The 12548-nt window shown below is 40.0% G+C and overlaps 1 protein-coding gene across 3 annotated transcripts in view; it reads right to left on the bottom strand.

Annotated features, from left to right (window-relative positions):
- LOC126987788 (protein phosphatase PP2A 55 kDa regulatory subunit) overlaps positions 1-12548 on the bottom strand; it is an 88005-nt gene that overhangs the window by 1909 nt on the left and 73548 nt on the right. For all 3 annotated transcript variants that reach the window (XM_050845123.1, XM_050845124.1, XM_050845125.1), the window contains 8 exons: positions 7571-7668; positions 6433-6598; positions 3475-3587; positions 2969-3139; positions 1915-2086; positions 1540-1709; positions 928-1143; positions 521-701 (listed from right to left, as the gene is read on the bottom strand). In XM_050845123.1, coding sequence (XP_050701080.1) covers positions 549-701; positions 928-1143; positions 1540-1709; positions 1915-2086; positions 2969-3139; positions 3475-3587; positions 6433-6598; positions 7571-7668 — 1259 coding nt within the window. In that variant the 3' untranslated portion in view covers positions 521-548. The remainder of the gene's footprint in view (positions 1-520; positions 702-927; positions 1144-1539; positions 1710-1914; positions 2087-2968; positions 3140-3474; positions 3588-6432; positions 6599-7570; positions 7669-12548) is intronic.

Below are 12548 nucleotides of genomic sequence, written 5' to 3' on the forward strand. Positions count from 1 at the left end.
TTTCATTGGTGTGCAACGTGATGCTCAGTTTGCACACACCTCGAATCCTAAACATCTGTAATTAGCACCACCTGGCAAATAGTTTTTATTTTGAGTGTGATTTTCACTCCCTGTGAAGAAGAAATAAAATCCTAGTGAATCTGCATTTCAATTTTTTTTTAACTAATTACACTTGAAATGTCAAAGCACTGTATATATATATTATTTTATTTCTCTTCTTTCATATTACTGAATAAGTTAAATGAGGTAGTGGTTTCCACAGGCAGTAATGATCCTTGAATGCTGTAAACTGGAGAAGTGGTTTAAGAAATACCTTTAATTTCAATTCAGGAACTTTCAATTGCCAGAATACAACACTGCTGCAGGCTAGTCCTAACTGCAAGCAAAACATAGCTCGTAGCCCTGACAGAATTAAATACTTCTGTGAGAAAAAAAGACTAATTAATCATATACTCCAATTACTGTCTTTACATAAACTACTAAATCACATTGAATTTTGATTTTGAGAGGCCTCACTTACCTAAGCTCTAGTCATCAGAAGAGGACTGCTAAAATTTATCTTGGAATATGTAAAGGTTGTTAGTGGCAGCAACAGCTATTATATTTTCATGTGGGTGCCAGGCTGTGTGAAGAATTTTCTTATTGAAATCAAGGCAATCTACACTGATTTCATCTTTCTTTCTCTTGCCCGCTGTGCACACCTGGAAAGCAAGTGCATGTGTTAAAGGTTTAATTCTTCACAAACATGAGTACGCAATTGTGACACATTAAGATTCTCATGCCTTATCAGCAAGATGGATGAAACTAAGAAAGTTACATAGAACAAATATTCATGAATATTTACCAAACTAAGGCAATTTCAGTAACTGCATACTGACTGGATTGACTTGATTCTGAATTATGGTGGTATACACAGTGCTATCTTACCTTTCTGGGTTTAAGTAAATATCTGGGCTTGGCAGTTTCCCTAGAGGCTTCTAATGTAACATCCCGTTTTGAAGTTCTATCAAACATTCGGAAGAAGTTGTTATATGAGCCAGTCATGATTGCGGAGTCATTGCCACTCCAACAACATTCAAACTTGTCAAAAATACAATCATTCTCATACAGTGAGCACAGTTTGGGGCGTAGGTATTCGTGCACCTGAAAGGTAACAAAAAATATGAGCGTGGATCATAAATAAACATTTCCCTGAAAGAATATGTGTCATAAGAATATTCAGTTGCATAAAGTATCTGACATTATAATCAGTGTTATCTTGTTCTGATAATTTTGTTTGACAAGAGCAAAATTATGAAAGAAAATATCAGAGAATAAAAATGAGATTGCAGACAGAGAAGAGAGGTGTGAAGTCTAGAGGAAGTGAGTGGATTCAACAGCATGAGATGTAAATTTTACTTTAAAAAAAAGATAGGGAAAAATAGAGAACTGAAAAATTTAGAGTATGTGAGATTTTTCATCAAGAATGTTTCAAAGAGCCAGTATTTGAATATAGACAAGTGAAACTATTCGCTAGAGTACAGTTATACTCTGACTTACAGGATAGGTCTCAATTGGTTTGGTTTCCATGTGCAAGTCCCACACTTTTACTGAGAGATAGTCTCTTGATATCATGTAGCGACCACTGTTGGAAAACTTGACATCACTAATGGAGGAGATGATCTCACTGAAGAAACTTCGATTGGTTGGGTCTTCTGGCTCTTCAAACACTTTAAAATGAAGCATAGCATTAATCATCATACACAGCACATGTTCAGTAGGATGTCTGGAAAGATTAGTTGCCTCATTTTTTTCCCCTATATACATTTGGTGGAAATTAATGAGGACAGCATGCAACAAAATATATCAACACTAACTAGGTCAAAGGAAAATTCAACAGATTGTGCATAAGAAGTATTTCATTTTATAACTTACACTTAGAATGACTATCACAGAGGGCTGCTTGTCGCATGTCACAGAGCCTTATGGTTCCTTTACTGCTGGAGTAGACAAATACATTACAGTCGTGAGGGTGAAACTCCGCTGCAGTGATAACCTCTGTGAGCTCCTCCATGTTGGTGGGCTTGATGTCTACTATGTTAAAGGACTGCAAAGAGACCAGAAGATGTATCAGTAAATGAAACCCAACCAATATCTTAGCTCCACTTTCCTACCATTTTCATGTGGAGTAATGCAGAGTAGTCATCTGCATAAGAATGAATAGAACAGTTTGTTTTGCAAATAACATTAGTAAACTATCAACAGTGGAACATCACTGTTTATAAGTTTAGGAGCATAATAGTGACTGTCTATACAGTAGAAATAGATTGACCTTTTAGGAAAATAAAGATGAATGTACATGGAGGAATTCTGTTTGTATGAGGGTAGTTTAGAAAGATTTGTAGCACTGTCATAAGCTATCAGGATGTCTTTGTACTGGTGGTCAGGGAGGTGGAAAGTTAATGGTTACCTAAGAAATTCCCTGACATTGTTTAAAAGCTTTAGAAAGGCAGGAAAATATTGCAACAGGATGACAGTTTGAATGTAAGTGTTGTTGGCAAGATGGTTGGTATGGGGCACATTGCAGCATTTTCAAACTTGCAACGAGTCAAACATGGTGTCGAGGAGCATGACACAAACGCCTTTTCATTTTATCACTGGCAGTTTGCAGAGCGAGCATTCTGATTATGATGGTACAAGCAAGTCTCAGCCTTCCCCCGGCAATGTTCTTTGATACAGGCCTCAGCAATGGGCCTGTATCACAGAACATTAACAAGGGAAGGCCGAGACTTACCTATACCACCATCATCTAAATGCTTACCATGCAAACTGTCAGCAATATAATGAAAAGACAGACATTTCTCATGCTCCTTGATAGGGTGTTTGACTTGCTGCATGGAAGGATACTGATAACAAGGCAAACAATTGGTCTCAAGACAAAGAAATGCAATACTAGAGTAATAAGAATCCTTTCTAATGGTAATCTCACCTGATCAGTGACCTCCATGTGCCACAAGTTGATGCGAAGGTCATCCGCAGACAGGTAAGTCTCCTGGTCTGAGTTGATTGAGATAGAGTTGATGTGATACGTGTGTGCATTGGCAAAAATTCTCCTAGGGGAAGCTTCAACCATCAATTCCATTGGTTTTAATACAGGTACCTGTGGAACAAAAAATCAATAAAGTCTATTCTTGAACTCACAAAGCTATAACATGTCCCAATCTGGGATAATGTTATTTGAAAATCTTCCCAATTCAATAAGTGAGGCATATTTAAAAATGAATTGGAACTGAACAAGATAAATTGCTAAATATGACCTTCAGAGCTTGTCTATGACGGAGTTATGATGAGTACACACTACTTGATAAATGAGGACTGGAATAGGCAAAAGATACATGGAGAGGTGGAAAGTATTTTACAGCTACCTCTCTGGGATGAGGCAGCCAAGACAAGCATTCAACCCATCTTTTCAACCTGAGGGTTCATGACACTCACCCGTAAAGCAGTAAGTGAAGTGGGGTCCCTGATTTGGCCGGACTCATCACGCAGGTTGTAGCCTTCTGCTCGTTTGTCTCTCTCTGACACTTTCCATAGCTTAATGGTTTTATCTGTGGAGAATAAGAAACAATGTAAAGACTAATACAAATAAATATTCAAACAGCAAATTACCTGATCCTGACAACCAAACCTACATGCTGAGGCAGAAATTGAATCCAAAGACTTAATTCTCTTGTAACAACTAATAGAACATTACAGCAATAGAAACATTAGTAGTTTCAGAGGCTGCCAATTACTGAGCTGATGAACTAGTGAAGGATCATTTTAGACAATACCAAATCCATTTAATGAGTGTTTATAGATCAAAATATGACAGTCCACTACTCCCTCTGCTGTCCCTATAATATATTTTTTTCTCATGTTTTATTTGATGTCCCTCTTTCTTCTCCCTCTTGATGTCTGTAATCATAAATATTCTGATTCTAATGCTATTATTCCTTAGTCAAATAATTATGAAAATGGAAAACAAATAAACAATGAGTCCCAGATAGAAGAACAAGGGAGAGAGAGAGAGAGAGAGAGCACATCTTCTCTCCTTTCATCATTTTCTCTCTGCATTAAGACATGTGACTAGGACAAGAGGGCAAGAGTGTAGTGCATGTCACCAGCCCTCACAACTTAAGTCAGCCTCTCCCCTCCCACAGCGGCCATTCATCTCCACTCCCTACCAACTGAAGTGATGAGGTTTCAATTCTACCCGTTGTGGCAATTTGCTGAAGGTATTTATAGAATCATGGTCTCTCATCAACAACTGGACCAGAGAATAATGAATAGGTATGAAAGAGGGGACGTTACATATGGAAGTAATCATCCGTCCCTCTCTCCCTCTTTGGTCAGTGATTGAAAAGATTATGCAACAGTGAGATGCATTTAACCCAGTAGCAGTGACAGGCCAAATTTGTGGCTTTACTGGGTACCAGCAACGGGACAAATTTTTGCTTTGACATAAACCCCCCAAAACAGAGGATGCATAAACTGATCACAATTGCATTGATATATGAGGTGTCCAGACAGGCGTGGATCCAGGAAAAAAGTTTTTTGGGGGCCCGATGCCAGGATTTTTGCAGGTGGAAGGGGCATTAGCATTACCGGTTCACCATTCTCGGCAGTCCTGCTCCTGAATAACTGGTAGACTGACCTGAATCAATGGCCATAACGACCTGGAAATGGTGCTAAAGAATTCCTGGGCGGCCAGTCTTTCTCTTCGGATCTGAATGAGACGGCTGATTCTTCTAAGAAAAAGCAATGTTATAGCCGCAGGGCGGTTTTGAGCTAGTTTTCCCGTATCCGCTCAGGACCATGGGGGGGGACCCGGGCCCCATGGGCCACCCCGTGGATCTGCCAATTTGTCCAGACACTGCCAAATCTGGCATTTTTAGTTAAGTGTACCATGCGATAGGCACACACATTTTCTATGATTTCCAAAAACAGTGCAAGGTATCCTGACCCTTATAACAAGAGAATCGAGGGTGTACTAGCAATAAGTGCGAACAAGAATTCCTTATTATCACGTAGTAGTTGTCAGAGGTAAAGAGGCAGCATCGCCAGCAGCATGAGAACCAATGAGGAGCTGGTTTTCCAGCCCTACCCGCCGCTCCACCAATCACAGGCCGTGCTGCCCACCAAGCGGAGCGTCTGAGTTAAAGCCCGAGAAGTAAACATTGTCCTCAGGACTCCTCACATTATCATTAGAAAAATTCATAAAAAATCAGCATTTTGGTTTAAAATGAAATGGTTCATACCTTAGTTTAGGCGATCAACATAGATTTCAAAAATCCACATTCATTATGGATATTCCAATAATCATAACCAATTTCCAACTTGGGGTATAAAAATTTAGCAATAAAATTGATTTATCTTTCAATAACAATGATAAAAAAGTTATTATACAGCAAGGCCATACAATTAAAATGAATACAAACAAAAACTTGGTAAGTCAAGAGGAAAGTGCAGTACACATTGATAAACTTTGAGTGAGATTTACTCAAAACTATGTTGTGGTGATGTCGCCCCTTTACCTCCTGACGCCTCATATATTATAGAACAGGATTTCCCAACCTGGGAAATTTCCCCCTGGATTGAAATTTTAGGATGATTTTTTCTCATTAATTTGCTTAAAGGGGCCTTTAACCCCTTCGGGACGCCCATCCCGCCTGCGGCCAAACGGTGGTTTACCGTTGCAGGACGCTCATCCCACCTGCGGACGGCCCATTTTCTTTAAATTTCCCTCGCTTTCTCAGTGTCCTTAAACGCTTCCCTACTCAGATAAACACTCTCTGGCACCCCCACGCAGTAGACAAACAAACATACGCCTAGCCACACAGTCACACACCCGTACATCATGGAGGGTGGAAGTGAGACCCCACCCTCTCCCCAGCCATCAACTTCCACTGGCGCAACTTCCACTGGCGCTCGTCCACGTCGTGTTGTTAGGAAGAGAAATTACTATGCATTTCTGTGTTTGGCTTCCTCCTATCTACAACTTTTGTTCAGTTATTTTTTTGTCAGACGAAAAAAAGTAATTTTTTCGATTTTCCTTGATTTCTAGGTGAAGTATGGAAATAATTGAAATTCTGAATATACCATTAGAAAGCACTTGAAAAACTCTAAAACTTTTGTTAAATGATTTTTTTTTGTAATACGCACATGAAAATCGGCGTTTTTTTGCGTTCTGGCTAACACAGGCGATTATTTTTTGCATCCCTAAGGGGTTAAGAAACATGGTCTCCGCAGCTATTGGGTTAATCACGCTAATAAAGATTACTCCCAGTCTTACAAATACCATCATTTTGGGACACTTAAGTTCCTGCTAGAGTGAAGGTTGTGGAGGAACATAACCTAAAACATAAAATCAAGGGGTGTGGTCCCCTTTGATGAAGACAGAAAATAACTCACCATTAGTAGAGAGTAAGAAGTGTGCTGGGTTTTTCCTCTTGAGCCATCTTATTTTATTGATTTTTTCTTCAATTTCTAAAGACTTAAGGTAGTCAAATTCAGGTTCATGACTCTGGAAGGTGCTGTAGACATTGTACTCGCCCCGGCGAGGGTGGCAGTTTTTTGACTGTTGGGTAAGAAAAGTGATGGTTAGTATTTACGTCATGAAAAACAAATATATCTGTTTGGAGAGGCCACGGCCTGCATCAAGACAGGAAAAAAGTCGGAAAGTTTCGTTTAGTCGGCGCAACGTCTGTGGTCATATGCCGGAGAGAGACAGAAGGGGAAGGAATCAAAGGTGAAGGGAACACAACACAACCCCCAATTAACACCTTGTACCCATTCACTGCTCGGTGGACAGTGGCGTAGGGTATCGGAAAAGCCGCCCAAATTTTTCCACTCCGCCCGGGAATCGAACCCGGGGTCTCTCATCAAGACAGGATGAGCCCTTCCCTTCACTTTTAAATGTGCGAAACATAAGGATAAGGCAGCTTCATCATTACATCTCCTCACATCCCTGTTCTAGCTGTTACCAGGACAAACACTGAATATTTGCCAGATCTAAAGGTTATGACTTTTACGACGCATGAGGGAGCCAAAATGAGGTGAATCTTGCACCAACCCTGCTAACCATCCTAGAAAATAATGTAATGTTACAGTTGTAATGATAAAATGTTTGTAAGAATGCCACCACAAATACAGAGCTCTCATTACACTGCAGTCCCAGAACATACAAAAAAGAAGCCAGTCAGTTAGTCAGTCAGCAAATGAGGTTAATATAATTTTCTAGGGAACTTTTTTACTTTTCCTCTATCGTATTTTTATTATTGTCAACACCAAAGCACAGTGTTGAATGGAAAACACTATCTACATGCAGTGGGAAAACATTAGCCAGCAATGCCCAGTGTACCTTACAATGGTCTGGCCTAAGGTTTGGGAGGCAACAGTATTATTACGGCAACTTGAGGGAGGCAATGCAGCCCCACACCAACTGACTGATTTACTGGTGTGTTGAGCCATGGCACTGCAACTACTGTGGTCATACAAGCCCAAACTAAGAAATGAGTGCCATCCTCACAGGGACGGCAAACACACTCACCGACGGGTCCCGCTGAAATATGACCACCCGGCCACCCTTGTCCCCCGTGGCCAGCAGGTCCCCATCATGGTTGAACTCCACACACGAGATGATGTCAGCTGCAAAGGTATACAAGACATGAGTAACACATCGCCACGATATGAATAAAGCACTTCTTACGCCTTAACCTTTGAATGATATAAGAAAAAGAATGAAACCTAGTCGCTTATGATGGTGATACGTTAGCAGCTTTTCTACGTTCATTTATTTTTGCCCTTGAGCTGCTTCCTTTACCGAGAGAAAAAAATAATAACAAATAAAAAGTGAAATAAATAAATAATAAAAACTGCCAACACCACAAACCCAAACCTCTTCATACAATTAAACTTTACAATTGTCAAAGAAAAACGACACCTATTTCTCAATGATGATAACACATGTAACGCTACCCCTACCACGTACACAAACCTCTTCTTACCTGAACTTTTGAATCACCTAAGAAAAAAGAATGAGGCCTGGTTCTCTATGATGGCAATACATATGCAACACTGCCGCCAGAAACACAAGGCTCTTCTTACACCTATAGAGCTGCGTCATCACCGAGTGTCACATGAACCCGTGCGACTGATATAGTGATTTTTTTTTTTTTACAGCTAAGGAGACAGTTCAAGGGCGTGAAGAAAAATATATAAAAAAAAGCCCGCTACTTACTGCTCCTGACTTTGCTAATGGTTAATCTTGCACCAACCCTGCTAACCGTCCTAGAAAATAGCTGTAATGTAACGGCTATTATGATGAAGTGTTTAATAATGCAACCACAAATACAAAGCTCTCATTACGCCGACAAACTACAGAGTCCCATAACATACAAAACAGAAGCCAGTCAGTCAGCAAATGAGGTTAATATAATTTTCTAGGGAACTCTTTTACTTTTCCTCGATCGCATTTTTATTATTTCTTTCGTTTCTTTTTTAATGCGTCCTCTTCTTATTACTCTTTGTCTTCCTCCTCCTCCTCCTCCTCCTCCTCCTCCTTCCCCTACAAATTATAGATGCAAATATATAATAGAACCCAATGCATAGAAGAGTAAATATAAGATAGAACCCAGTGTTTGGACAAGGAGGAAATACAGAAAAATACCCAAAGCCTCTTTAAGATGCAGATAGCGAATAGAGCCTGTTGCCTAGCTGCCCCGTGTAGGTCTACCAGCCTCCTGCAGACTCCTTGTGCTTTTATGTTGACCCGGTAGCAGCGACGGGCCAAATTTGTGCCATGATATAACCCCCCAAAATAAATGATACATAATCTCATCACAAATGCTTTGATATATATTATGAAATGGTTTGTGTGAGGGGTGATTTTTTCTCATTTTACTTGCTTGGAGGGACCATTAAGAAACATGATCCCCGCTGCTACTGGGTTAAGATGCAAATATAGAACAGAACCTAGCACCTAGATAAAAAGCAGATGTAGAACAGACCCCAGTGATAAGCAAAGGCAAGAAGCGAATATACAAAATCAACAAGTCTTTAACCCGGTAGCAGCGCGGATCATGTTTCTTAATGGTCCCTCCAAGCGAGAAAAATGAGAAAAAATCACCCCTCATACAAACCATTTCATAATATATATTAAAGCATTTGTGATCAGATTATGTATCATCTATTTTTGGGGGTAAATATCATGGCACAAATTTGGCCCGTCGCTGCTACACGGTGAAGCCACAAATTTGGCCCGTCGCTGCTACACGGTGAAGCCACAAATTTGGCCCGTCGCTGCTACCGGGTTAACTGCTCTCAATTATAATCTTTTTCCCCATCTCATGACTTCTTCCTTTAACTACTTAAATTAATTTCATCATCAAACTCTCTCTCTTTCTCTCTGACCCACATCTTAGTTTTTTTCCACATAATTTATCTATCTCAATCTATTTAGTAACTCTTCAGAGGAATTAATCATCACTGTACTATACTTTATACTCAAGTTGTTTTTGATGCTTTCAGTAACCAGGTGATTTTTTTCTTCTTTTCTCTTAAAATGATATATAGATAAGCTTAAGTCACCCTCCAGTTCTGCTTGCTGTCTTGTTTATTTTCACATATATAAATAACCACAAAGTTTACTCTTCCAACCTGCTTCTGAACACTCCTTCCCTTTTGCTCTACACCAAATGTTTAACCCGGTAGCAGCGGGGATCATGTTTCTAAATGGTCCCTCTCAGCGATAAAAATGAGAAAAAATCATCACTCACACAAACCATTTCATAATATATATCAAAGCATTTGTGATCAGTTTATGCATCATCTATTTTGGGGGGTTTATATTATGGCACAAATCTGGCCTGTCGCTCCTACATGGTAAAGCCACAAATTTGGCGCGTCGCTGCTTCCGGGTTAAACAAAATAATAAAAAAGTTAACCCTGCAGCAAAGATGAAAAACAGAACTGCTGTAGCCAGATGCTTTTATGACCGTTCATGTTATCACTGTCATATCTGGACCACGCACACACACACACACACACAAACTAGAGGAGGGTATCAGGACACGTCTTCTCCCGAAATTGACCCCTCTTTCGATCACCTCCTTGGATTCTTTTTAGGAGCAGCGAGAAGCAGGCTTTTTTTTATATTATTGTTTCCTTATTTTGTGCCCTTGAGCTGTCTCCTTTGTAAAAAAAAATAAAAAAAAATAAAAAATAAAATAAAACATCCACTCATGGTCAGGAAATCATGATGCCATATTTGGTCTGTAGCTACATCAACTATTCTTACTTTCCAACATAGCATCCACTGCCTGAATTCCTCCTCGGGCTGTTCCACTTTAGTTCCATGGAGCTGAACATTAAGCTGGCAAGGCTGCACAACACATTACCTAAGTCTCCCTTGACCCTGACTCCTCCACTCTCACTCACTTTTTCCCCTTTCATTTCATTGATCCTGTGGCTTGCCTACTCTGCACTGTTCTCATTCCTATTTCCTAAGTCTGCCTTGACCTCTATACTCCTGCTTACTTTTTTTTTTGTCTGAGCCTCCCTATTGATCCTGCAGCCCACATTCTCTGCACTGTTCTCTCTCTATCTAATTTAAATCTAATGTTTATCTAATCTCCCTAGACTTGATCTGTCAAGTTACAGATTCTCCAGCAGATAACTCCAATTTTCATTTTCAAATCTAGATGTGCTCCGACTTGGGAGTACTGCTTTTGATTTGAACACTTCCAAGTTAGTTTCTTTGCTGTGCTCTATCTCTTTACAGTACTTTGATTTCTTGTATCTTATCACACACATCTATGTATTTATTTTATATTATCAATTATTTATTTTAATCTGCATATCCTTTACTAATTTTGACATTCTAACATCCCAAAACAGGTGTTATCTTCAAGGGCGGTGAAATACTGTAATCAGGTTGGGCATTGATACAATTTAGTGTCATAAGACTTCTGACATATCATCTGCTAATGTGATATGTTATGTGCTGATGAGATGCCAATGGTATTACACACACTCTTGGTTCAGTGAGGGGGGAGGGGGAATAATGGCACTATCAAGGCCAGACTGTCCCACAACTTCCTTTATGTAGGTTAATAGATGTAAATGCAAGAATAACTTCCCCACATGACATTGCAACGAGTGTCTAGGCAGGCCACAGAATGCCTTGTCTCCCCAGCGGCTATAAGATGACTGCGTTCTCTATGCTGGGTACAATTTAACCCAATTTAAGTGCCAGGAACACTCAATACTACATTAGTGAGCAGTTTAGTTCACATGACAAGGGTAAGCAATAGGCATACAGAAAAAAAGCCAACAGAAAAAGGGTCTAGGGGTCACATATGTACTTAAAGGGGATTGACTGCCTGTCCTTCCTATTTCCCTCCACCAACCTCCCACACCAGTTAGCCGAGTCTCTCCTTTTCTGTGAGATGTTTTGGAAAAGGTCATGCCATAGACTTCGTTATGAATGGAGAATTAAATCAAAACGATGGCAATATACAGGACTGAGCACTATTATCTCTCAACAAAATCCTTATGGCTTCTTTAGAGTAACTATACAAAGAGATGGTACTTTGCTAGTCAAGGTTTGGCTCATTGACAACAGATCTTTCCCCTAGCAAGCAGGTGAAAAGATGCCATCACAGGAAATCAGTATATTATGATAAGGAGCACGCGTTACCCGTCAGTACACTAGCATTTCAGGGTTCCGAGGCCAGTCTCCATCAACACTGCTGGCTAATCCATTTACCTCCCCATAATTTGTTAGTTTTGATGGCCGGGGTGGGGATGGTTTGAGAAGGACAGACGGCTAGAGCATCTACAACCCCTTTCCTTTCCGTTGACGTGCATACAATTGATGAATGGTGGCTCGTCCTGGTTTGAGCTCCCTACACCCAATTGTTCCGCCTCACTTATCTACCAAAACTAAAAAATTCCTGTAGTTATGTTTGGCCTTGCGTCGCCTAGTTTTACATATGCTTCTGCCTCCTCTTTGCTTTTACACGAATGTCTCCGTAACATTCGCTTTAATTTACAGTTCACAACATTGGCAATATGTCTCATTTTGCAAACGTTTACTATGTAGCTGCATTTCTCCCTTTTCTAGGTTTTGAAACTAACCAACCATTACCAGAAAATCAGTGACAGCAACCTTGTCTTATTAAATTAGTGAAATGGTCCCGCTAAATACGTAAGTAACCTAACTCCACTGGTTGCAGAAGCTTAGCTAATATGAGAAGTGAGCACAGGAAGTTAAAACATTCAAGAAGCTCACAGATGACGTAAACAAATTTCAGAAGCTCCTCCTTCAATATTTAAGGTATGCGAGTCAGTGCAAGGTAAGCAAGTCAGCGCATGTTAGGTTTGCTATCTAAAATGTATGAAATCACTGATACGAAACCATTGCCCTTTATATTTATTTTTGCCGTCATTTTCAACGCCTAAAACTAGCCTGATGAACCATTCCTCGTATCACATTCTTCTAAAGGTGCCTCTGTTGTGACCGCTCC

This window comes from Eriocheir sinensis, chromosome 66 (genome assembly GCF_024679095.1).
Source record: "Eriocheir sinensis breed Jianghai 21 chromosome 66, ASM2467909v1, whole genome shotgun sequence".
NCBI classification, from domain to species: Eukaryota; Metazoa; Arthropoda; class Malacostraca; order Decapoda; family Varunidae; genus Eriocheir; species Eriocheir sinensis.